The sequence below is a fragment of the Miniopterus natalensis genome, chromosome 1 (genome assembly GCF_054644295.1).
Source record: "Miniopterus natalensis isolate mMinNat1 chromosome 1, mMinNat1.hap1, whole genome shotgun sequence".
Classification (NCBI taxonomy): domain Eukaryota; kingdom Metazoa; phylum Chordata; class Mammalia; order Chiroptera; family Miniopteridae; genus Miniopterus; species Miniopterus natalensis.
In genome coordinates this window covers 4,204,596-4,232,122 of record NC_142081.1, presented here as the reverse complement: position 1 = coordinate 4,232,122, position 27,527 = coordinate 4,204,596, and the positions used below count along the sequence as shown (strand labels likewise).

Sequence of the window (27,527 nt, the reverse complement as noted above, 5' to 3'; positions counted from 1 at the left end):
TTCCTCCCTCTGCCTTCCTTCCCCACGGCTGGCCGCCTCCTCGCCCGCAGCCTCGGAGCCGAGGCCGCCGCGGCCGTGGCGGCGGAGCCCTCAGCCATGGCCTCGGGCGACACTCTCTACATCGCCACGGACGGCTCGGAGATGCCGGCCGAGATCGTGGAGCTGCACGAGATCGAGGTGGAGACCATCCCGGTGGAGACCATCGAGACCACGGTGGTGGGTGAGGAGGAGGAGGAGGAGGACGACGACGAGGACGGCGGCGGCGGCGACCACGGCGGCGGGGGCGGCCACGGGCACGCGGGCCATCACCACCACCACCACCACCACCACCACCCGCCCATGATCGCGCTGCAGCCGCTCGTCACCGACGACCCGACCCAGGTGCACCACCACCAGGAGGTGATCCTGGTGCAGACGCGCGAGGAGGTGGTGGGCGGCGACGACTCCGATGGGCTGCGCGCCGAGGACGGCTTCGAGGACCAGATCCTCATCCCGGTGCCCGCGCCGGCCGGCGGCGACGACGACTACATCGAGCAGACGCTGGTCACCGTGGCGGCGGCCGGCAAAAGCAGCGGCGGCTCGTCGTCGTCGGGCGGCGGCCGCGTCAAGAAGGGCGGCGGCAAGAAGAGCGGCAAGAAGGGGTACCTCGGCGGCGGAGCCGGGGCGGCGGGCGGCGCGGACGCGGGCAACAAGAAGTGGGAGCAGAAGCAGGTGCAGATCAAGACCCTGGAGGGCGAGTTCTCGGTCACCATGTGGTCCTCAGGTGAGCGACCGCGCGCGCCGGCCTGCGCCGGCCCCCGGGATGTTTTTGTTTTGAAGGGAAGCCATGTTTTATGTGTGTGATGGGCGCCGCCATCTTCTTCGCTGGGCAAGTATGGCGGCCCCAAAAGATGGCGGGCAGGCCGCGGCGGGGGCGGCGGGCGGCGGGCGGCGGCCGCGGCCCGAAAAAGATGGCGGCGGAGGAGCGGCGCCGCCCGCTAGGCCGCAATGGCGTAGTTTCCTCGGACAGGGCGGCCCCGCGGCGCGGGCGGGGCGGGGCGGGGCGCGCTCGGGCCAACGGATGGCCCGTCCGCTCGTTGTCTTCGGCCCCCGCCCGGCCGGCTCTCCGCGAGGCCGGGGGCCCAGGGGCTCGGGGCGCGGAGAGGGCGTTGGTGAGGCGCACGGACCTCGCGCCCGGGCCAGGACGGGCCTCCCGCCTCCGTCTTTCCCCCGCCTTCCTCTAGGGGGCGCCGCACACCCTCAGGCCGCCCCCACCCCCTTCCGCGGACCCTCCACTGCTCCCCCGAGGCGCCTTCGGAAGGGGGCGGGGGCGCCCGGCCCTTTGCTCCCACGCACCGCGCAGGCCGGCCCCGCCCGCGGCCGCGCTCTCCTTCGCGGGGCGGGACTTCGCGGCGCGTCGGGCTGGCGTGTGCGGGCTCGGCGGCCGCAGGCCTGTCACCGCGCCGCGGCCGGGCCTCGCCTGGGGCCGCGAGTGTTTGCACGCAGCTGTTAGCCCTGGACGTTTTCGGAAGTTTTTTTTCTTGAGTGTTCGTCTCTTTGCAAATAGGTTGGCTGGCTCTGCCACTAAGTTAATAAAAGCGCATACGTGCTTTCTACCTGATAGGAAGCTAACTCATGGTTTCCGTGAAAAGGACGCGCGGAATCGACTCTTTCCTATTCTAATACTGCTTTGAACAGCTAGAAAAAATATTTAAGGCCTATGTAAATCTTTTGCACAGAATACTTATAACTTTCAAAAGGTTGTATGTTTCTTTGATTTTTTTTTTTTTTTAATGTCCGTATCTTATTTATTAATTACCTAAATTTCTGGGATAGTAAGTAGACGAAGGATAATCCTGCCGTAGCTAACCTAGTACCTGTGTTGGTTAAATTTAATACTAAGTTTAAGTTGCAGAACCCTTCCTTATAATTACTTTAACGCTATTTCATAAATTATCAAAATTGGAAAGAGTCTCGAAATGTGACCTTTGAGTATTAAAGGGTTTTTAAAGTTTAGAGGAACGAATGAAATAGAAGATGAAAACTCTGGACTGAAAAGCTGGTCTGGTTGTATCTACTGAAAACCCGACTCCTCCGGACTATGCAAAGGGGATCAGAGCTGCTGCCAAATTCTCAATAGCAAGTGCTAACAGGCGCTGCTCTGCTTTTCAGAGGGCCTTTGAGTTTAGCAGGAGCTCTATGTTAAAATGAAACCTGCCTACTTTGGGACTTACTGATTATCAAAAGATGCCTTCTGTATGTTTTGGTAGCCCAGAGTGATTGCCCACTGATTATATTAGAACTGAAAGCCATGTTTTTGCACTAATAGGAATGGAATAAGGGAGGGGAGAGGAGGTGTTGGTTGAGTTTGCTGAATGCAGGATTCCATTTGAAATTCAATAGAGATGCGTATGTTAACCACATAAAATTAAATTTATTTTTTCTTATTGTATGGTCATGTTGGTTTTATGGTTACTTAGAAAACCAGGGAATTTTACACTTTCTGCATTTGATCTTGCCAGATTAACCCATTTTCAATACCTTGCAAGTTTGGTAATAAGGCTTTATTTGATAGAGTGGTACGCACCAAGTCAGTCAGGGACAAATGTCTCAGGGCTTGACTAATGGGAGTTAATTTACACTTAAGTCAGTGTTTAAAAGTCCTTACTTCCCCTGTGCAAGTGGCACTGCTTACCTGGTTGCACAGTTTGGGGAAATTACCCCTCCACCCCCCTTTTTTTTAAAGAATTCGTTGTCTGGTAAGTTGCAGAGTGCTCTGTGCATAAAGGTGGCTGTAAATATTTGATGGCAAGAACATAATATGTCCTATTTCCTGAGACATGTTTTGTGGGAAACTATCCCCCTTCCTTTCCCTGCTGTTTGGAATTATTACCAACGAGAAGTTAAGTCGTTTGTCATTAACTATGCATGTCCCAAGTTAAAATTCTCAGTACACAGTAGTTTCATCTTCAGACTTGAACTAAGGAGATAATCGATAAGAGGTGAAGAAATCAAAGCAGGTTAATTGTTAAGCTGTGTGCGTGTGTGTGTGTAGGCAATGTACTCACTGGTTTTGCCTACTTATTCTCATTTGATTCTAGGTGTGAGAGTTTCAGCTATACTGTAGTTTCACTAAAACATTCTTCTAGGTTGGAGTGAGCTCTATGAGGTGACAGCTTTGCCTAAGCCCAAGCTTAGTTACCTGAAGTCCGTAATAAAAGTAATTGTATATATAGGGTCATATTCTCACAGCTCTAGTTACTTATTAGTGCCTCTTGGTTTAAAAAAAGGCTGAGTGGGGAGCCCAGTATGTTTGTGGAAACCAAATATTTGGATTTTATGGGTTTCTTTTGCTTGTGTACCATCTTACTTTCCTATAGAGTAACAGCGATAATGTATGGTTGGTATCTTTTGAATGGAACAGCAGCAAGGGAATGTAGCTTATAGGGTAGTTTTAGATCTAAAAGGTCTAAAGTCCTTAGAGATCTGCTTTTTCCTTTTTGAATTGATATAATTCACATGTGCACAGTAGTTTCTAATATATTGACCAGGTTGTGTAACCATGACCACTATCTAATTCCAGAACATATTCATCGTTCCAAAGAGGAACATCTTACCTGTTGTCAGTCACTCTCCATTTCCTTCTCCCCCCAGCCCCTGGCAACCACTGATCAATCTACTTACTTGTTTCTCTAGATCTGCCTGTTGTGGACATTTCATTTAAGTGGAATTGTATAGTATATGGCCTTTTGTGTTTGGCTTAGTCTGTTTTAAAGGTTCACCCATGTTACAGGATGCGCTTCCTTCCTTTTTATAAAAGGCTGAATAGTGCTCCATTGTATGGATAACACAGGACTTTGTTATTTTTCATGTGAGAAGGTTAAGGCCCAGGTAAGGCTGAACACATTTCAGTATTTTTTTTTTTTTTAATCTATCTTTACTGATTTCAGAGAGAGGAAGGGAGAGAGAGAGAGAGAAACATCAATGATGAGAATCACTGATCAGCTGCCTCCTGCACGCCCCTGACTGGGGATCAGTCCGCAACCTGGGCATGTGCCCTGACCCGGAATCGAACCGCAATTCCTGGATCCTAGGTCGATGTTCAACTGCTGAGCCCTGCCTGGCGGGGCCATTTCAGTATTTAATCACAAGTCCACTGTTTTCATTATTATTAATTCATTGCTTCACGGACCTGTTTGGTTTTTTCCTGGCATATCATTAATGACTTTCAATATTGCCAGATTTGGGGCACAGTATTCATCACTGCTGTACTGCTGTATAGGAGCGACGTTCTATTTACAGAGCTTATTATAAACTAAACCACTTAACTAAAGCCTTGGGTGGGGTAGGGAGGCTAATGATAAAAAGCTGAGTATTTAAAACATTTAGTTGTGAGAGAAACCTAAGAAGGCTTTAAAGTTTTGATGTTTCAGGTAGTTAGAAACTGTGGCCTTCGCTCAACGCTGTTGATATTTTAATTATCTTCTGTTAGACCAAATGCAGAAGTGCTTTGTGCTGGATCGAGCAAAACATCTAAGACCGGAAAACCTTCACTACTAGAATCAGTAAATTGAAAGAAAGTCAAAAAGTATTAAATTTTTTCTCTGTGTTATATATTCAGAAAATTCAAGTATGCCAAAAATCACTAGTTGTGACCATTTGCCATTCCTCTGTGGATTTCCATTTTCTCTTTTTTCACCCTGCTATTTATTACTAAGTAGGAATGCCATAAACATAAATTCCCATGGAGCCAAGCTAAAGAAGCCTCTCCAAACTAATGACGTCAACCCCTACGTGGGACAGCCTAAATCATAGATCCGGATTCCTGACCTGGTAGCTCTCGGAGCCTGGCTTACTGAAAAATCCTCTGCTGTCAAACTCTCCAGTCCAGGTTATTAACCTTTTCTTTTCCCTCCCACTATCAACAGCTGACTTTCCTTAGTGGGGGAAAAACACTATCAGGAAAAGTCACAGCTCCTGACCTACCTCCTAGCATTTCAGGCTTTTAGAAGAGAATAAAATAATTTTTTGAAAGTATGCCAGACTCCTGGGCGATATTTACAAAAGGCCTTTCTATTTGTTTTGTTTTTGAAGCCTGCATAGTAAGGTTGGTTGGTTTTAAGGCTAGGAAATTTAGGGCCCATAACAGGTTATTAGCAGGGGAAAAAATTATTAGAATGAATAGTTCTTTTTTTTTTTTTTTTTTTACACTTCAGAGAGAGGAAGGGAGAGAGAGAAACATCAGTGATATGAGAGAATCATCTATCGGCTGCCTCCTGCACGCCCCATACTGGGGATTGAGCCCAAAACTTGGGCATGTGCCCTGACCAGAAATCTAACCATGACTTCCAGGTTCATGGGTCCGTGCTCAACCACTGGGCCACACTGGCCGCGCACTCGACAGTTCCTAAGATCTGCCTTTTTGTTGTTACCTCCTGATCTGTTTTTCCCAGGTGACCATTTTATAAACTCTGCTCTAACTGCTTCCCATAGGAAGAGTTTGCAAAAGTGAAAACTTTTTATAATTTTAGCATTTGGGTATTTACCAGTGAGTTGTATTTTATAGTATTATGGGATAAACTCTTAAACCTTGTGTTTAAAATTTGGCGTCTTACACATCACTTGGATGTTGAAAGTAACATGCATTTAACTATTGTCAGCAAGATATTAGGAAGATGTGTGTAGGTTTTGGAAGTTTGTTGACTCTTGTATAAATTTGTACCTTCCTTTGTATGATGGGCTTTAATTACAGTAAAGTAAAGGAACCATACTAGTGCTAAGTATCTTCTTGTTAGTAGGTCCCATTCTATGTTACTTATCAATAACAGCAAGCCTAGTGGTTTCTGGGAATCCTATTAGTAACATTATCAAATTTCCTCTTTAGAGGGCATGGACCAAAGTGTCTGACCTTGTCATATCTTAACTTCTGACCTTGGAATCTTTGTAAAATGACTTGTTTGGAGTAGGGGGATCCCTAAAAACATTTTCAGTTCCTTTATAGCAAAAGGAACTCTCTTCCCTCTGTTACAGTAGGAAACAATAGAAACAGTACATTCCGTTTCTCAAAGCATAGCTCTTTAATTGAATGTGACCTGGTGAATATTAGGGACTCTATTGAGTAAAATTCTTAATAATCATTCGATTACTTAGTCTTACTTTCAGATAGGATTAAAGGTTAAAACAATCTAACTGGAGGAAAAGGGGTCTTTATATATGGTGAGAGGAGAAGACATGACTTTGGGTGGTGGGCACACAGAGCAGTATACAGATCTTGTAACATAGAAACCCACACCTGAAACCTATATGTTCACATTAACCATTGTCAGCCCAATAAATTTAAGAAATAAAGAAATAAAACAGTCTAACTGGTTGTGATGGGCTTTTTTTTCTTGCATAAATAATATAATTTCTTTATTAAGTTTTTAACAAGAACTAAATACAGACCTGGATTTCACACACAAACACACAAAATCTGTTCTTTTCTGATTTTTCTAAGACTTTGAAATCAGATGACTTCATTCCCTGGTTTAAAAACCCTTCAAACACAACAATGGAAATGTACTTAATTTCACTGAGCTGTAGACTTAAAAATGGTTAAAATCTTAAACTTGATGTTTTGTATGTTTTAACATGCCCGCACCCCACAGACATCCCATTATATTTAGTAAAATCCAAACTCCTTATCACCTGCAAGGCCACACACGACTTGGCCCCTGCTGTTCTCCTCTCTTCCCGGGCTCCCATTATGCTCCAGGAACCTTCCTGCTTCCTTTCAATTCCTTAAACTTGTTTCTTAGCACTTTTTTTTAATCTCTGCTTCCAGTGCTCTGACTCCTGTGATCACATTCTTAGTGCCACCTTATTTTTCAAGTCTTAGCTCTTAGAGGCCTTCTCTGCTCATTGAAATTAGTGCGCAGACAGTCCACTCTATCTCCTAACTGTTCTATTTTCTTTGTAGCACTGTCTGAAAATGTCTAGCCCCTTTTAACTTGCAATGCTTGTCTGTCTGCTTCCTCTAGAATGTGAGCCTTGGGCTATGACCCTGCAGCCTTAGAAAGGCACTAGGCACATAGAAGGTTCTCAGTAATTAGCTGAGTACAGGAAGGTTGTACATAAGGCAGAACCTTGGCCTGTAGACCAAAATACTATTATCATCTTTTACAAAGGTGGGAAAGTGTTCAGGGTAAGACGAGGCTGGAGAAGCCTTCCCTTTTTAGAAAAGACATGGACTTCAGAATCAATCCTAGATTCCAATCCTAGATCTGTGACTCACTGTGTTTCTTTAGATACAGTACTTGGCATTTCTGAGGCTTGATTTCTTCAACCAAAAAATATGGGTTAATATCTTACAGATTTTTGTTTGAATTAAGGAATGTGATAGTTGTTGGCATAAAGCAGGTACTCAGTAAATGATAGCATTCGCTGCTTAGGTCTCCATTAGTGGGGAAAGGTGGAAACAACCTGTGGCTCACTTTTGCCTATTGCTTAGCAGTGAGTCTCAAATATGTAGCTCTCCCCTGTTTCAGTGAAGGTTTGGGTGATGGCAGTGGTGAGTAAGGAATGTCATTTTTGCTAAAAGTCACCTAGAATGGTCAGACCAAAGTTAATGGCCTAAAATGGAAGGTGAACCCATAAATACATAGGTAGGTAGATGTGAGAAATGGTTTTAAAAAATAGAAAATCAGGATTTTAAAAAAAGGGAAGCATTAGTGCCCTGGCCGGTGTGGCAAAGTGGCTAGAGCATCAGCCTGTACATCGAAGGGTTGAGAGTTTGATTCCTGGACAAGGACATGTACCTGGGTTGCAGGTTCATTCTCGCCCCCCTCCCTCCTTTCCATTCTCTCTAAAAAGCAATGGGAAAAATACCCTCGGGTGAAGATTAACAAAAAAAGGGAAGCATTAGAGTCACCCCCAATGAGCATCCTGGCAGTTCAGGTACCAAAGGAGACCATACTACCATTAGCTGATTCTAAGACGGGGAAATCTTATAAGGAAAATGAAACTTTTCTTAGGACTGAGTTCTAAAATAAACTGCTTTATAGTTGAAGGGGGGACCCCTGACTAGTAGTAATGCACAGATTCCAACCAGTCAGGTGTCACATTTCACGCACTGCCTTAGTAGCCAAAAGACAGAGTATAACTTAACTGAAGATGGTTCATAATTTTCTGTGTTCCTTACTTGCTTAATATAGTTTTTTAAAATTCAACATTCTTTAAAATCCATTGAGCATAGGACCTACTGTTCTCCTTAAACCCAGGAGGGAAGGGAAAAGTGGACTAAAGGAGTTTTTCCATACTCCTCTACTTCAGACACAATGGTTAACGTTATAAGGTAGGTGCCATTCTCTTTATTCATTAACCAAGGAAACCAAGCAAGGTTCAGAAATAGGAGGGAAAGGCTTCTTAAAAGATTTAAAAAAAAATTTATTTATTTATTTTTTTTAGAGATAAAGGAGGAGAGAGAGAGAGAGAGAGAGAGACAGACACTGATGTGACAGCATAGCATCAATCGGCTGCCTCCTGCACACCCCCTGTTGGGGCTTGAGCCCACAACTCAGGCACGTGCCCTTACTGGAAATCAAACTGGCAACCTCTCGTTGTATGGGAAGATGCTCTAACCAGCTGAGCCAGGACGAGCATGTACCTTATATCAGACATTGAATCACTTGAAAAATTTGGTGGGAGCGTGGAGGGCAGGTGAGACTGTACTTTCTAACCTCTTCTCTGGACCAGTAGAATGCTCCCAGCCTTTCCATTTAGTTCCTTAATCATACCTTTTGGACTGTAAATTACTTTGAGTCTCTTTGCTTTGCCTCTCAAACTAGACTTCCAGTAATTATAGCTTTGGCAACATAGAAGGAAATGGAATAGCTGAGAAATGGACTTATTACTATATACCTCTTCCACCTTTTTAATAGTTTCATACACAAAAAATAGAGAATGTCTAAAATGTGAATGAATTGATTGTCCTACTGAAATAATTCAAAATGTGTGCCCTATTTATGAATGGCATTGGCTAGCTTTTGCTTTTCTACCTTCCATTTTAGGCCATTTAACTTGGGTCTGATTTTAGCAGGTAATTTGTGTTTGACCAGAGGCTAGTGACACTGAAATCACCCAATCCAGGGTGGGGAACCTTTTTTCTGCCAGGGGCCATTTGGGTATTTATAACATCATTCTCAGGCCATGTAAAATTATCAACTTAAAAATAAGCCTTCTCTATTTGGTCAACATTTAATTAACTCACCCCTAATGTGATGACTGGAACTGCTTCTCTATGGTGAGGCCTTATATGGCCACAGGGCTGGGCGTTCCCCACCCCTGATGATCCAGAGTTTTGATGAGAAGTCCTCAATATAATTTCCCCCACCACCCCACTACCTGTTTGAAGCAGTGCCTTGTATTCTCAACTTTTTCCATATAGGAATTGTGAGGTTGGTTTCAATTTGCTTTGCCCAGTTGTGTTCTGGTAATCACAATTATAAATTTAAGTTACACTGGTTATAGAAACTCATTGCAATGAAACTGCTAATGTGGATTAACTCTGTCTTCTTGAAATAATGAAGGGGTAATTAACTGCATTCACCTTCTATTCTCCAGAGGGAAACTCCGGAGAGGAATGTATATACGTACAGATGACCTTTGAACAAAGTGGGAGTTAGGGATACCCATCTCCTCGCAGTTGAAATTCCGCGTATAACTTTTGACTCCCCCAAAACTTTGTTGTCCCTTAGTATCTATGGGATTGGTTCCAGGACCCCTGTGGATGCCAAAATCTGAAATGCTCAAGTCCTCTATATAAAGTGGTGTAGATCAGTGCAGTGCATACAGTTGGCCCTCTGCATCCACAGACACCCAACCTCTCATCAAAAACAGTAACAGGTATTATTGGGAAAATACACATTACAAGTGAATCTGTGCAGTTCAAACCTGTATTGTTTAATGGTCAACTGTATACAATAATTTTTTAAAGTAGATTTAGATACTTTGCTTCATTAGCATGCTTTACCTAGGCGGGTATTGGTAGCACCCCATTGCCAGCGGCACAACTCAGCAGCATACATAACTTTGGACATTGAGAGCAGATCAGTTAACACCTTCCTTTCCCTCATACAGCAAGCCTACTTCCTTAGGAATGAAAGGAATATAATGGCCAGTGCAGACAGAGAAAGGCGTCTTTATTTGAATGCATTATAACAGTAAAACACTTTTTTTTTTTAAATGTATCTTTATTGATTTCAGGGAGGGAGGGAGAGAGAGAAACATCAATGATGAGAGTCGTTGATTGGCTGCCTCCTGCATGCCCCACATTGGGGATGTGACCTGACCAGGAATCAAACCACGATTTCCTGGATCATAGGTCACTGCTCAACTGCTGAGCCACACTGGCCAGGCAACAGTGAAACATTTAAAAATAAAATTATAAACAAAAAGGAATGAGTAGCTTTGCACTACTATATATTTTTAACAACAGGGGAAACATGATACATTGGTCTGTAAATTTAATAAAAAATACTAGTTTCCTTTTTAGAGCATCATAAATTTCTACTTGGCAAAGACTTCTGAAGATTTTCTTTTGCAAAAATTATATAAAATGGCCAAATAATAACAAACACTGACATTATTTGATATATTGCTTTAATATGTGTCCAGCTCACGGTGAAAATGAGACAAGCATTATCTTTGATTTCTCTGGCAAATGAACCTAGCATCTTTTACCATTTCTTTGGCAGTCTTTTCCAGAATATGATTGTTTTTTATGTAAATAGTTTATTTCCTTGCATTTTGTTGTTAATGACCCTCTTTACAGTTTTTGTGCCTCTGTCTTCAAGAACTTCTCAAATTAACTTGGAAGTAATTAATATACTGTTTATTAAGCAATAAGTAAAAAACATGAAAGTATACAGTAACCACAGCAATTATTTAGAACTTGGACCAACAAAAGATTGTTTTTAAGGCAAGGATATTGTATCACTGAAGTTCAAGAATGCAGGTGTATAGTGATAATCAAAAACACACTGACTTCTAGTCAGTTTTATTACGGTTTTTTAAGTTGTGTACAGACTGTGCATTTCCTGTCTGTACTTGGGAGATACTCCTTCACTGTGAACCACTTGCACTCGTTATATCACTGAGCCTCGGTAGACAAAACTAGTTTTCTCCCAACATCTTGACATAATCTCTTTAGTAACTTTTGCAGAGTTCCTCATTCTCTCAACATTGGAATTACCTGGGTTTTGGTTCTGAGTTCTGTCCTCTTTGTCCATGTATTTTTCAATAGATCATAGTCTATATTTTGGTGGCTTTAAATGCAGTGTGTATACCAGTGATCCCATATATTTCTCCAACCTAGATTTCTTATCCCCCACACCTGCATCTCCAAGTACCACTAGATGTTACACAGGTATCAGTGGAACTCCAGACCCACTCCTGCACTGTCTCTCTTCCCCATTGTCCTGATCAGCTCAGGGTAACACCGTCCTCCAAGGAATGGAAACAGGAAACGGACATTCCTGTTGTGCCCCCGGGCATTGAGTCATTATCCAGCCATATACATTCCTCCTCTAAAATCTGTTTTAAAGACTTTACAAATGTCCTTTTTGGTAGTAAACTCCATTGTTTAATAATCTCACTGTCAGAAATTTCTAGTTTCAAATAGAAGGCTTTCCACTGAAGTTTAATCCAATTTTCTCTAAGTGAAATCTCATCAAATCAAAAGTCAGCAAACTTTTTCTGTAGAAGGGTTGGTTAGATAGTGATATTTTAGGTTTAGAAAGTTCTGCAATCTTTGTTGCAACTAATCAACTCCATGTGTCATTATAGCTTAAAAGCAGTCATAGGTGGTCTATAAACAAATGAGCTTGGCTTTGTTCCATTAAAACTTTATTTATAAAAATAGATGGTATATTTGCACGTCATCATTTATAGCAGCATTATTCACAGTAGCTAAAAGATGGAAATAAGCCAAGTGTCTGTCCATCAGCAGATGAGTGAATGAACAAATGCTATGCCCCGGTACAGGTACATTAAGCAAGCATGAGAAAGAATGCCATTTTGATATGTGCTACAACATGGATAGATCTTGAAAACATGCTTGGTGACATAAGCCAGGCACAGCAGGATAAGTACTGTATGATTCCACTTTTAAAAGGTACCTGGAGTAGACAAATTCATAGAAACAGAAAGTAGAAGATAGTTTACCTGGAGGCTGGAGGAGGGGTTATTTAGAAATGGGCACCAGGTTTCTTTTGGGGGTGATGAAGTTGTTGGTATAGATAGTGGTGATAGTTACACAACATTGTGAATGTACTTAATGCCACTGAATTGCACATTTTCAGAGGGTTAAATATGTTCATATCTTTCAGCAAAAAAATTTTTTAATGTGGAATAAAAAGTAAAGAGTGAAAATAGGGTCTGTGAGGCAGGCCGAGTTTGACCCACTGCCTGTACTTGGAGAGTATAAAGCTTTGCCAGCCTCTGCTTTAGGCTTATTTCATCCATTTTTATTTTATTTTTTTTTAATATGTTTTTGTTGACTTCAGAGAGAGGAGGGGAGGGAGAGAGAAACATCAGTGATGAGAGAAAGTCATTGATCACATGCCTCCTGTACACCCCCGACTGGGGATTGAGCCCGCAAGCCAGGCATGTGCCCTGACCAGGAATCAAACCATGACCTGGTTCATAGCTCGATGCTCAACCACTGAACCATGTCAGCTGGGCTCGTTCGTTTATGTATATATAATTTATTTTTTTTAAATCCCTGATTGGGGCACACACAAGAATCAACCAATGACTGCATAAATGGGTGGAGCAACAAATTGATGTTCTATGCCCCCCCCCCCCCAAGCCATAATCCCCAGGGTGATGATGTTAGGGGTGGGCCCTTTCGGAAGTACTTAAGTTACGAGGATAGAGCCCGGGTGAATGGGGTGAGTGCCTTTATAAGAAGAGACCGAGGGATTCTGTGTATGTGGGGACACAGCAAGACCTCAGTCTACAAACCAGAAAGAGTGCCTTCACTGGGAACTGGATCAGCTGGCATCTTGATCTCAAAAACTGAGGGCAGAGACTTTGTTTTGTTTCTGGCTGTTGTTCCTGGTGCCTCGAACAGTGCCAGGCACATAGGAGGCCCTCATTTAGTTACACGTTGAACTAATAGAGTGAATGATTTAGCCTGCGATTTCTTTATAGCAGGAGGTCAGCCTTTTTCCTGCCCCGGCGTACTTGAGATGTCCTCATCAGTAACGTTTTCAGAGCAGCAGTGTTTCTCAGTCTTGGTATCATTCTTATATCAGGAATATAAAACATCAGTGAAGGAAAATAGCTTCCCTGCCCACCATTGTGTTTCTGTGGCACTCGACAGCTGATGTGTGCTAGCATTGTGCATGTCAGAGAGATTGGAGGTGAATCTGGTCACCGTGTGGAGCCCCAGCATTGTGACTTATGATCATTAACTACATTTCCTGAACTTTCTTATTGATACACCCAGCTATTGTTTTCTTAGGCCCCTTCTTGCCTGGATGGATAGTCTTCATCTGTCAGTGGGTAACCAGGGAGACGTTATCTAGTTGGGTTGTTTGTTTTTGCTAGGCATTGTGCCAAGTGGTTTAATTTTTTCCTTTATTTTTTAAATTTACCTTTCCTGTTGAAAGTATTACAGATGTCCCCCCTTTCCCCATTGACCGCCTCCACCCTGCCCGTTTTCCTCTTTATTAATTTTATTTGGGTGACGCTGGTTAACAAAATTATACAGGTTTCAGGTGCACAATTCTCTCTAGTTCTCTCTAGTTTCAAACAAGAGGCAGCTGAACTTAACGGTTGAACCCACGGGTCTTAGAGTTAGACTTCATGAGTTCACATTTGCCACTGACAGGCAATCCTGAGCAAGGTCCTTAACTTTCTGTGCCTCACCTTTGTCCTCTGTAGGATGCAGTTGCTCATTTTCCCACCTCATCGGGTGATGCATGTGGTGATTAAAATAGTGCCTGCCCGCAAACATTCAGCTGCTGTTCTCTTCTGCAGTTCCTTGTAGTGACCTACAAGAGTTCCTGAAATGCAGAGTGGTGGGAGAAGAGGGACATTGAAAGTTTAACACGGTTGTATTCTGTGCTTTTCCTGGCTGAGAGGGGCTGAGCTCGAATGGAATGAGCCTGCGTTCTACTGTTCTACCTGGATCTTGCTCTCATCCTGTGGTGCCAGAGAGAGTGAAGTGCTAAACAGCTCGGTGCCGCTTTGAGTAGTGACATTAATTGCAGGATTTGGTGTGGTTCGTTTTTGGTCATGCGTTTTAACACTAGTGGGAGGCAGTGCAAGGTAAAAGTTGAACACTCTTAAGTCTGAGAGTTTTAACGTTCCTGCTCTTTGTGGAACAGTTTGGTGGAGAAACAGAACATTTCAGTTAGCATTGAATTTTTGGAGCACTTGCTTTCTGCTTTAGGCACTAGAGTGGTAGGAGGCTGGTTTTGGCCTCTGGGTCCTTCCCTCCAGTTTGAGGCCAGGCCAATAAAGATTCACAACAGCGTGATTTAGAGTTTGGCGGGTGTTATTAGCAGTAAATAATATAGGAGTTGAAAGAAAATGTAAGAATGTGAGGCTAGAGCGATAGAATCAACAAGCCGTTAGAGAATTTGAGCAAGGCTTGGAGTGAGGCTGGCATTAGAGAGCTGAGGGGGCAGCTCATGCTTATGGAACATCTCTTGCCAGGCACTTGTGTATTAACCTGTGGGAAAATGGCCGGTTGCAGCATGAGGGGCAGGTGCACAGAAGAAATAGAGGGTGAGACTAGATGTGTTCAGATGGGTCAGACCGCATAGGACCCGGTGAGTGTGCCAGGCTGAAGTAGTCTCTGCCTCTCCTGAGGCACCGCAGACAAAAGCCTATTGGCCATATTTTCTATATCAGTTTATCCTTTGGAGAGTCACTAGAGCAGAACATGATTGTGAAGCTCAGGTAAGAACTTCCAGTAGTCATTTTAGGCTTGAGGTAAAAAGAGCTAAGTTGATGGCAGTGGGACAAAAGGAAAGATGAACTTTTAAAAATGATCAGTAGGGCTTGGTGTCTGTGATACAGGAGATTAATCATGGGGTCAGTACTCCTTACCCTATAACCTGTTGGATTTGAGATGATGGTGAGACACACGAGTTAGAGATGTCCTCCGGTCTTCACGTATTTGCTGAGGGCCAATCATGTGCAGACTTTGAACAAGGCTCTGCAGTTACATGGGGTCAGGACTGACCAGCACCTCTGTCCCCAAGGAGCTGGCAGTCTGGTGGAAGAGCCGACAAGCATCGCAGGGCTATGACAAGTCGCAGTCAGTGGGTTGCATGAGGAAAGCCATGAGGGTGGGGCGCTGAGCGGAGGCGCAGTGGACGAACCGCAGGCCAGTGCAGCCCCTGCAGAGTGAGGGGGCGAGTGAAGGACCGGAGGCGGGGCTCTCTGAGGGGGCGCCTGGGAGAGACCAGGGGCTCACAGGAAGCCAGCGGTAGGCCAGAGGTGGATCTCTGAGAGGTGATGGGAGGAGCAGCAAGGAGCCCAAGGTCAGCCAGGTGGAGAAGTAGATGAGTCCAGGGAAGTGGGTGCCAGGGACAGTGAGGAGCTGCCCCATGGGCTGGGAAGGAGCACTCGGAGAAAGACCCGCTGGGTTTGGCATCGAAGATTTTGGTGACTTTCAAGCAGAAACAGGGTTTCAAGGGTTTAAGGAGGAAGACTGGGTGCTTAAGAAATTGAGGTGAGGCTGTACACCTCCCATTTAAGAAGCTGCTAATGAAAACACTATATAGTTTTTTAAATGTATTTGCCCACATAGACATTTTTACTCAGCTAAGATCATCTTTTGATGTGCTTCAGATGAAAAAAAAGATATTGACCATGAGACGGTGGTTGAAGAACAGATCATTGGCGAGAACTCACCTCCTGATTATTCAGAGTATATGACCGGGAAGAAACTTCCTCCTGGAGGGATACCTGGCATTGACCTCTCAGATCCTAAACAACTGGCAGAATTTGCTAGGTAAGTTACAAGAACTTTCCTTTAATCATGCTTGAGTATTGCCAGCTGTATTTTTTTGTGCCTACGTTACAATGGTTTGTATTCTTGCTCTAGGGAAACGTTTGAAAACAAGCAGTTTGTTTTAGTTTAGTTTTTTAAAAATATATATTTATTGATTTCAGAGACAGGAAGGGGGAGAGAGAAATAGAAGTATCAATGATGAGAGAGCCATTGTGATCGGCTGCCTCCTACACACCCCTGGCTGGGGATGGAGCCCACAACCCCAGGCATGTGCCCTGACCCTTAATTGAACTGCAATCTCCTGGATCCTTAGGTTGATGCTCACCTGCTGAGCCACGCCCAGCTGGGCCGTTTATTTTTAATGTGGGTGGCACCATTTTAGATCCTTGAAGACAGTAAGATGAAGTAAATACTCTAATTCCATAAATGACATTGTTTGAGAATAAATAAATTGCACATAATTTGTTTGGAAATGGGTATCTTTACACTACCCCCTGGCCTGCTTGTGTAAGTTTCAAATTGTGTGTGTTAACCGGGCTAAGATGCAGGAGGCCTGGGTCTGTACTGCATTTGTGCAGCTGACCACTGAGAGGATTTCACCTATTCACCAGGGTTTCAGTGGCGCACCAGGGAAGCTCTCGGCGTTTGTTCATTTAAACTGACGTGACAGCGATCAGGGGTTTATGACTGGGACCCCATGACTGTCCCAGGTGAGCTGTCAGGAAGGTCATGACTGTCCCAGGTGAGCTGTCAGGAAGGTCTGAGCCCACTGGATGTTTGTTTTGCCTAAAACGGTCTGGGCTTTTACAGAAGCCTCTGCCTATTTTTACATTACTGATTTTCCGGTACTGTTTGGCAGTTTTTACGAGGGCATGAGAAAACCCAGAGAGGTACACTTTTAAATAAAATGAAATGAACTAATAAACTGAAGCGGAGGGTCATATCCTTTCCCTACCTGAGGCTGAGTGGAGCCTGGAACCGCCCGGGAAATGTAGGTGAGGCCCGGGTCAGGAAGAGGGAAACCTGTGGTCCTGCACTGTCTAAGAACAGAGTGGGGCGCCTTTTCTCTTTCTCTTGAGAGCAGAGCAGAGTAGGAAAGAGCTGGAGGCCCTGCCAAAAACAAGATGGGCGACCTCTTGCCATTTGGAGCCTCAGCTTCCCCACATGTCAAATGGGTTTAAGAATTCTGTTGTGTTTTAACAAAGGGATTCCAACACTGTTCTCCTGTCCAGTGAAACTAAGTGTAGAGAAAATACATTAATTTATTTCTAATTTATTATGACTTAACAAAAAAGTTAAGGCTCAGTTCTTCTGTTAACGACATTGTGTTCTGGCTGTTAATTGTCATTCATATTATAATTACAGGCCTGTATGTCAAATATTAGCCACCCCCCTCCCGCAGTACAAATACAAATGGAATCTGTAGGATACATAGTCATCAGTAAGGTTAGAGATTTTGGACAGATTAGGCCAAATGTCATGCCCGTGTTTAATATTGTCATATGTTCTTAAAGTTGGCGCCCTCTTCCTTATTGTATTAAGAACTTAGTGGGGATATGATAGGGGCTGTATCCCAGGATAGAGATAAATGGGACATGGGTCAAGGAAAGGGTTGTGGTTGGTGGCATTTGATTTGGGCCTTGAAGAGCATTGGGCTTTGATGAGTAGGTGGGTTTTCACAGTGAGCATGGTGCGCACACATTCCAAGTCCAGTGTATAATCAGAGAACAGCAAGCAGTCAGGTGTGCCTGGGGACGTAGGATGCTGTGAAACAGTAAACATGAGAGACGAGAGGAGACAGTGGGAAGGGTGATTAGAAGCTTTGCCCTTACCCTGGCCAGTGTTGCTCAGTTGGTTGAGCGTTGTCCCATGCACCCAGAGGTCACTGGTGTTCAATTCCTGGTCAGGCCGCATGCCTGGGTGTGGGCTCGATTTCCAATAGGGGGTGTGCGGGAGGCAGCTCATCAGTGTTTCTCTCCCTTTCTCTCTCTCCAAACAGAAAACCAATAAAAACATTTTTTTTATAAAAAGCTTTGCTCCTTAGATAATGGGAAATTGGAAGAAGGTGTTGGCCTGGGGTTCCGCAGTGTTTGGTTTTAGGTGGTAATGAAACATCCATTTTGGACTTGAGGTGGTTTGGGGAAGTTGGGGTGAAAGTCATCTGATGATGGGTGGCTGAAAGCCCGGAAGTGTTAGGTAAGTCAGCTCTCTGAAGGAGAGGTTTTGGAGGGGAAGGACCTCACAGGAAGTCCTGGGAAAGCCTTTGTATTCAGAGGGTAAGAGGAACCAGGGAGGGACCGGACTGTCATTCAGGTGAGGAGGACGAGACTCAGGGCGGTGAGCACAGCATTGAGAGAGCCATGAGTCTAGTCCGCAGGACGCCGAGAGGGAGGAATGCAGTCCTAAACTGTATACTGTGACGTGACTTAGTGGAGGAGCAGAGAGTGTTACAGAGGGAGCCTGTAGGAGTGAGCAGTGGATGACCCTTGGCACTGTCCACCTTGCTGGAGAATCAGGCAGCTGATGTGGAAACTTGTCCCCAGTCCTTTGAAAAGAAAGTCCAGGGTCTTTCAGCCCTAAACCCAGGAGCCATGTGTCACTGTTGTGGAATAGAAGCCTCTGCGTGTTTCCCAAGTGGCCTTCCCTCTGCATCAGGGCCCCCTGAGACCTTGCTCTTGAGGACCCAGGCACCAGATACCGCAAAGGTACAGTTTGTGAAATTTCAAAACACTAAGGATAAAGAACCTAAAAACTTCCAGGGAGAAAAGATAGAGGTCACCTTCAAAAGAATGATCATTAGACCTGAAGGAGACTCTTCTTCAACAGCAATAAATACCCAGAAATTCTCTGTTAGACAGTGGAGCAGTGTTCTGCAGTTTCTAAGGAAAAATTATTATAAACACAGAATTATTGATCCAGCAAAGGCATCAAGGACAAGATTTGTTGTATGTTGCATGCATGCTTTCTGAGGAGGTCACTTGAAGATCTATACCAGTAAAATGAGAGTGAACATCAAAAGGAAGGCTTCCTAAAGAATACAGTCAAGCCCAGCTGGCGTGGCTCAGAGGTTGAGTTTCGACCTAGGATCCAGGAGATTGTGGTTGGATTCTGGTCAGGGAACGAGCCGGGGTTGCGGGCTCTATCCCTAGCAGGGGGGCGTGCAGGAGGCAGCTGATCAGTGACCCTTATCATTGATGTTTCTCTCTCTCCCTTTCCTCTCTCTCTGAAATCAATAATATATATATATTAAAAATAATACAGTGAAAAGGAAACCAAGAAGACAGCTGTGCAAGAGGCTGGAAACCCTCAGTTTAGTACAGGAAGTCTGTGGGTTGTGAGAATTGCTACAAGAAAAGTTGGCCTCTTTCAGTAGTGGACAGGAGGAGTGAGAAGCTAGAAAATCTTGGTGGTATGGGAAGGAGTCTTCTAAAAATTAAAAGATAATCAGAAACTCCCTGCAAAGGGGCCAGGATGAGGAAAGCAGTGCCCTAAAAACAGGGCATACTACCGACAGTATTTGAAGAGAGAACTCACTTTATTGACTGAGGAAGGCTCTCCTGGGCACTGAAGCTACTCTGTTGGTCTTTGAGAGCGAAAGGTATGATCCTGGCACATGGTTAAATTCTGCAGTAAGTAATATTTACACAATCACCTGACTACAATGTGTGTATTTCTGTTAAGGTCAACCTGCTAAAGATTTCATTTGTATACAGAATAGAATGAGATCTTGATCTTCTTGACAGTGTATACGAAGTAAAGGTGCAGGTTTGGCCTCATTCTCACCCCTATTTCCCATGGTATCTTGAAAAGATGGTGTAAAACTGAAGAAATCTCTAATCGGACAGTGGTGGTAGTGAGAAATAGAGTCTGGAATGCTCTATTTTACACATTTTGAGTATGTGCATAACAATAGCTGAATGGGATTTCCCAGAGGCCCCAGAATTGGTGACTGAGACTGAAAGCTGAAGGCACCAAGTTTCAAACCAATTGGGGCCGGACTCCCTCGTGCTTGCTTATAAAGATCCACAGACCTTGATCTGATCTGCTGGCCTCCAGTCTTGGTCCACTTCCTCTTGTAATTTGGCTGTTGGCGTAAGGGGGCGTGTCAACCGCCCTCTCCTCCTCCATATACTGGGTGCTGGGGTTCTGCAGTGGGCTTGTAACAGACCATGGGATGTCTCAGGCTCCTGCCCCACTGACCCTAGACTGCTTAGTAAGTCAGTTAGTGTGGGGGCAAGTATAAAGAGTTACTTACATTTGAAAGTCATGGTATTTGGGAGGTGGAACTATGGGTGACTTATTTCCTGAAACGTCTTTTTAGTAAATACTTCAAAAAGGGTCAGTGGGTGGGAACTGGCGAGTTCTATTTCCTGATTAAATGGACAACTTTTGTTCATTTTTCATTAACTAAAGTTAGCCCTTTGGGAACCTTTGGTCTAGAAAGGTCAGAATAAAGAGTGCTTAGGCCAGCCCCAAGTTGCTGCTTCGTTCTCTACCCACCCTGGGACTTGAACCATAGGACTAATGTAAAGGTGGGATGTGATCGTGGAAGCTGAAAGTACCTTAAATCTCTTCAGTATCATCATGTGAATATGTACTGTTATTTAGGAGATAATTCATTTAACAAATGTCACACTTATCTAAGGCAGCATTGTTCTTTGCGTAGTTCTTTACCACGCTTGCAAACTAGCTGTGTTACACCGGAACCTCCATCTCGGCAGCACAGGTCCCAGTTGGTGGTTCCAGTCTGAAGTCAAGCAAGCTTCTTTAGCGGGCAAGAGGCTTACTTTCATTCAAGAATCATTGCTTCAGAAATGTAATCTCGGCTTCTGGGACAATGCAGATTTAACTTGGCAGGAACTTCTGGTTTACACAGTGCTTTACAGGCAGTTGTGCCAGGAAATTCCTTCAGTTTCTGATCCTGGAGTCCAACCTCTACTGTGTCTTCCTTCCACAGATGCCGAATGACACAGTATAAAACCAGTCATGTCCTAGGGAGCAGGTTTTCATTGTTAATTGAATTGGAAAAGTCTCTAGTTTGTACCTGGCTCCTCGCATAATTTCTAATACATTGAGGAGGCCTTTTATTTTACCCCTGTGCCTGTCTTTCTCCAGTCTCACAGTCCTTTAGTTGGAAAGGGTGGTTCGGAGCACCAGACCTGGGTTAAGTATAACTGGCTTTTTTTTTTTTTAAGGAATTAACTCATTTTTAGCTAGGCCCATTTAACACATAGCCGATGATAATCATAGCTATCATTTCCCAAGAGTTTAATGTGCATCACCTCTTTCAGTCTTCACAGCTCTAAAGTAGGTAGTGTTTTACCTTTTTACAGAGTAAGAAACTGAGGCTGAGAAGTTAAGTAATTTGCTCAAGGTCGTGAAGCTAGAAGTCAGCATCAAGTCACACATCCCATCCCGTCTCATTCGTAGTGCATTTGCTGTTGTCATTGTTGTCTTTGGGTCAAAAGATCTTTGTAAAGTATCACAGTTCCTGAAAACTCTAATCTTGGTTACTCTGACTAGTTTGGGCAGTCAAGAAGATACTCGTAGTATATGATTTTAGTCTTTTTTACAATTTTTGGATTTCATATATATATATATATATATATATATATATATATATATATATTTTTTTTTTAAATTTTGCAAGTTATATGTCAATTGGCGCCGTGTGAAGATTTTAGTTTTTATTCACAAAACTCTTTGAATCTAAGTATACTTCTTTGGGAAATGACCTTTTCCCAATGTTTGTATTGGAACAAAGTGTAGAGCATTTGCTGTTCTGAGTGGAGCAGGATGATTTGCCAAGCAGCTTAAGAGTGGTTGCAATTAAATACCTTCCACTTCCTCTTTGTCCAAATGCATTTTAAACTCGCACACATTTTGAAAATGACATTTAACGAAAAAGCACTCAATATTTTTAAAAATTAAGAATTGGGTAAACGGTACACAGCCCCATTCTCTTTTGTGAATATTTGAAGTTTTTCATGATAAAAACCATGTTTTTAAAAATGAAGTTCCTAGGAATACTCTAAGAAAGTGTACGGGGTGTGGGAACCCAGCTGAGCCGCATCTGCCTTGCTGGCACAGACACCTCACTGTCACTGCCCCCACATTCAGACCTTGAGATGGGCGGGTCAGGGGGAAAGTTGTCTGTACGACTTCTTTGTCAATCCAGTGGGTATCTTTAAAATGTTGGTTTATTGAGAGAATTTGCAGGCAGTAAGATTGACCCTCTTTTAGGTGAGTACCATTCTATGAATTTAGATACACAGTCGTGTAGCCATCTCCACAGTTGAGACATAGAACATGTCAGTGGGGTCGTCAAAGGGTAAACGTTCTTAATTGGGAAGGCGGAAGCTTGGTTCTTACTATATTCTTCAGTTGGTACTTGGAGTAGAACCTTTTGTATGAATCACTCTAGTTTTCCAAACTTTGATATAACCTCCAGGTGGCGCAGTGGCACCAAGTTTTTGTCCTACCTAGTTTTGTGAACTCAGATCCAAACTCTAGGATTGAGTGATAATAGAGCCCTGTACACAACAGGCCCTTAGGAAATATTTGCTAACTGATGTGGTAATCCTCTTAAGTACAAGAAAGACCCAGTACCTACAGGGTTGCAGTGGGGAGAGGATATTAGACTGAAAATGTAACCATGTAAAATCGGAAGTCTACAGTCTTGAACAAATTCCTCAGAGATAAGTTATAGCTGCCAGATAAACTGTTTCACCTCTGCTCCTCCGGGGCATGGAAAGTTTAACTAGGTGACTCATGAGTTAGGTTTCATAAAGTAAGAAGCACCAGCTAGCCCTTGTCCCAGATCGAGGTGAAGAAGTGTTTTAGGGCCTCTGCAATAATGAAGATGTCAGCAGGACCCTAATAAAAGAGTGGTGGTCAGTGAGCTCTTGGTGAGGGATCATTGCCTTAGTCGTTTATTAAATGTGCACCCTCCTGTAGGAGTGTGCGATGACAAAACTAGGGACAGGAAGAACACCTGTTCCAGAGATTTACATCTTTTTTTTTTAGGAACTCTTAATTTCTCACCTCTCTACCACACACAGATCTGTAGGGAATGTTTGGAGAGAGAGTTTTGACAAAAGACCAAATGTTGGTTCAGTGGAAATAGCAGGTAGGTAAGTAACCCACTCAGCAAGCTCTCTGGACAGGAATTCCACACAGGGATGGCTCTGGCTGCCCAGGGATCGGGACACTCACCGTACCACCAGCATCCCCCTCCCTCCAAGCAGGGCCAGACTTCTCTGTCCTTTAAAAGAAATGTTCTTGGTTTTTGAAAAACCAGTGGTGTGCTAAAAATTAAACAGGATGAAGAGTGTGGGGTGTTCCCACATGTCTTCCAGTCCCTAGGGGCTCCTAAAGTAGCCAACAGTAGTTAGAGCAGTTAGGTTCCCTTCCAGAGCTACTACACCCATGCCTGTAAGTAACTCTGTGTTTCGGAGGACTGTTCTGTACCCTTCAAAAAAGATCTAAAATATCATTTCTGTCAGTATGAATGGGTCCCCTCCCTTTTTTCAGCAGTTGTATTGGGACATGTATTTTTAAGACCCTCAGTATCTGTTTCTCTGTTTGAGGCACCCTTATTGTCACAGCAACTGCTCTCGGATACATTGTTTCACTCCCACTAGGAGATGCCTCTGGTTTTCTGGGCTGTTGATCTTTTGTATTTTTTAAAGAGTTCGGTGGAAGGAGCAGATAGTTGAGTCACACAGATTGCAGCACCGTCCTAAGCTGCCCCCCAGCTCATTAGCAGCTCGACTCTAGGCCACAGCCCGGTCTTTCTGAGCATCTGGGTTTTAACCTGCCAGTGGTGGGAAGAGAGCTTCACACGCGTAGGTTCTCAGAATGGGAGTTGTGTCCCGTCCCGTCCCGTCCCCCCCCCCCCCATGGAAGCGTATTATAATCGTAGCTCTTGTACTTGTAAGGAAAGCATTTCAGGGACTATATGATTTATGCCAGTTGAGTCTACCCACTCCTACAAATCTCTCTCTCTCTCTCTCTTTTTTTCTTTTGGTAAGAATGAAGCCAAGAAAAATTAAAGAAGATGATGCTCCAAGAACAATAGCTTGCCCTCATAAAGTAAGTAATGCTAGGGGGAAGTGTTCACTAGAATGTTAATGAAGCTTTAGAGAGATTCTAAGAAATTTGCACTTTTTACTTCTGTTTTCATATTTGAGATTAAGTGAGGAACTGAAATCTTTGGTGTCTAAATTCAAGAGACTATTTTGTGATGTAAGTTTTGTTCAGTAAAGGCCACTTAAATTTAAATACAGTTAAATGGGGCACCAGCATTTTTATTATTACTATATACTGAATATGCTATGTCAGGATTTTATTTCTTCTTTTTGGATCATTAACAAGTCAACCTTAAGACATTGGGTTGTGTCTCACCCATGGACTTTTATGGGACTGTAGGCTCATTATAGGAATTTGGAGGTTATTTTGGATGTTGCCAACGTAAGCCTAATAAGACGTCATCATTTTCTTCACAGTTTTCTATACTTTGTTAATTGTGTGTTACTAAAGGGGTACTTAATTGTTTTCAAATGTGATTTAATCTTTAAGATGATAGTCTAAAAGGTACTTTGAGTTACTGGGTTTGATTGGTTTCAAACTTAGTTGGATGTAAAACTAACAGAAACTATCACACAGGTGCAGAAAAACAAAGGAGAGAATTTTTGAATGGAATAAAGAATTTTTTTAAATAGATGTAAAGTGATATTTGTTGGGGCCAAAAAGTAGATACGCATTTGAAAACAGTTCTGCCTTCGAGTGCCTGCCATCTCTCTAGCTTCTCTGTCCACTTCTTGAAAACCCCATTTTCTAAATGGAAACTCAGCCTAGGGGTCAAGGTGAAAAAAACGGTGGCTTTTCCCGCCCGCCTTTCTGCCTGTGAAGCTGTCCACTGGTTGGCTTGTGCTGTCCTCTGTCGTGCTGTCTGTCATTTCCCCCACCCACTCCATCACTGGGCAACAACTGCAGAAGAAATTGGGCAGGACATGCTTCTCTGAGCGCCACTCCCATCTGCTGCCCCGCTCGTATCAGTTTGCCTGCTGCTTTTCCTAGTGTCTCACAAAATCAATTTCTTCTGTAGTTGCCATTCCTTGGAGACCCTCTTGCTTCTTTCTCTGTCAAGAAGGGGAAAGAGGCAGAGAGAGAAGAGGGAACAGTAGGCGATGGAGAGTGACAGCCCATTCTTGCAGCACAGAATATGGGGCCCACCAAAGGTAGTGGTGGACTGCCGTCATTTTAACTCCATTTATTTCTCAGGGCTTCTGTTACTTCATGTGGGGGACGGAGTTGGGTGAGGCAGCGGTGGTGTAGTAGCTGGAAGCCGGGGTATTGGGTTCTACTCCCAGCTCGGCTACTGTTAGTGTGACCTTGGGCAAGTCTACTTAAAGACATCTCTAAGCCTCAGTTTCCTCATCTGTAAAACAAGGGTTTACATTAAATAAGGCCTTTTCCAGCTGTCTGTTCTTTGTCTTAAATAGTTTAATATTTCTACTGTAGTACTAAGTAAAATTAAAACGTAGGGCTGGGGGTTGTTTTATTTTAAGGTGTCAGTGAAGGCTGTTCAGTGCTTGACCCTCTGTCCACTTTGCAGCGTGAACCGCTAAGCTTCTCTCTCTGTTTGAAGGGCTGCACAAAGATGTTCAGGGATAACTCTGCCATGAGAAAGCATCTGCACACCCACGGCCCCCGAGTCCACGTCTGTGCAGAGTGTGGCAAAGCTTTCGTTGAGAGCTCAAAACTAAAACGGCACCAACTGGTTCATACTGGAGAGAAGCCCTTTCAGGTAGAGCCAGTCCCTCCCTCTCCCCCCCCACCCCCACCCCCACCCCCACCCCCACCCCTCGAGTGTAGGCGGCTGCAGTGCTGCCTGGAGGGCCCAGGAAGCGAGTGTAGGCAGGCAGCCCCGGCTCAAGGAGCGACGGCCTGGTGTCGAGTCACTGGAGGAGCTGCCCCGCAAGTACAGTTAACATCCTGTCGCATTTTAGAAGCCCATGAACAAGGGAAAGTACTCAGTGCAGACAGTAAATCTGACCTGATTCTTCTTGAAGGCACCAGAAGCCTTCCTTTCATTTGTACACAGGTACTAGGACCTTAATATCCTATTTTGGGAGGCCCTTGCTGTTTTGCCAAGGGTTTTCCTTACATTGTATTAAGCAGTTAGGGAGGGCTACCATGGGTCTTGGGGGTTGTTCATGCAGACTTAGAGCTCCATGCCCACTAATACTAGAACACAGCTAGAAAATTTCCCTGGGGCAGAAAGGAAGGCATCAGGTCATAGAAGTGGGCTGCCCTCCAGTGCGGCGGTCCTTGTGTCGCTGAGCGGGCTCTCTCTGTCTTTCCCCGACAGTGCACGTTCGAAGGCTGCGGGAAACGCTTTTCACTGGACTTCAATTTGCGCACACATGTGCGAATCCATACCGGAGACAGGCCCTATGTGTGCCCCTTCGATGGTTGTAATAAGAAGTTTGCTCAGTCAACTAACCTGAAATCTCACATCTTAACACATGCAAAGGCCAAAAATAACCAGTGAGAAGACAAGAGAAGAGCCTTCTGGACCTCGGGAAGCATCTTCCAGGAGTGTGTTTGGGAATTAAATATGCCTCTCCTTTGTATATTGTTTCTAGGAAAGAATTTTAAAAATGAATCCTACACACCTAAGGGACATGTTTTGATAAAGTAGTAAAAAATTTAAAAAACTTTAATAAGATGACATTGCTAAGATATGACTATCTTGCTCTGTAATCTCGTTTCAAAAACATGGTGTTTTTGTAAAGTGTGGTCCCAACAGGAGGACAATTCATGAACTTCGCATCAAAAGACAATTCTTTATACAACAGTGCTAAAAATGGGACTTCTTTTCACATTCTTATAAATATGAAGCTCACCTGTTGCTTACAATTTTTTTAATTTTGTATTTTCCAAGTGTGCATATTGTACACTTTTTGGGGATATGCTTAGTAATGCTATGTGTGATTTTTCTGGAGGTTGATAACTTTGCTTGCAGTAGATTTTCTTTAAAAGAATGGGCAGTTACATGCATACTTCAAAAGTATTTTCCTGTAAAAAAAAGTTATATAGGTTTTGTTTGCTATCTTAATTTTGGTTGTATTCTTTGATGTTAACACATTTTGTATAATTGTATCGTATAGCTGTATTGAATCATGTAGTATCAAATATTAGATGTGATTTAATAGTGTTAATCAATTTAAACCCATTTTAGTCACATTTTTTTTCCGAAAAATACTGCCAGATGCCGATGTTCAGTGTAATTTCTTTGCCTGTTCAGTTACAGAAAGTGGTGCTCAGTTGTAGAATGTATTGTACCTTTTAACACCTGGCGTGTACATCCGTGTAACAGAAAGGGCGACAATAAAACAGCAATCCTACAGAAAGAGTATGGCAGAAAAAGACCTGTAAGCACAGTCTTCTTTCCTTCTGTTGTCCAGAATAAGTATAATTCTTGAGCCTCCCCGAAATTGGAAGCTAAATAAAGCAACTCAAGTTTCCTTTA

At 43.7% G+C, this 27,527-nt stretch overlaps 1 protein-coding gene across 1 annotated transcript; it reads left to right on the top strand.

The window, feature by feature from the left end:
- YY1 (YY1 transcription factor) lies at positions 1-27,527 on the top strand. Its single transcript, XM_016218747.2, has 5 exons — positions 1-763; positions 15,826-15,988; positions 24,022-24,082; positions 25,641-25,799; positions 26,364-27,527. Exons 1-5 carry the CDS (start codon positions 97-99, stop codon positions 26,544-26,546), a joined length of 1,233 nt encoding a protein of 410 aa, XP_016074233.1. The 5' UTR covers positions 1-96; the 3' UTR covers positions 26,547-27,527.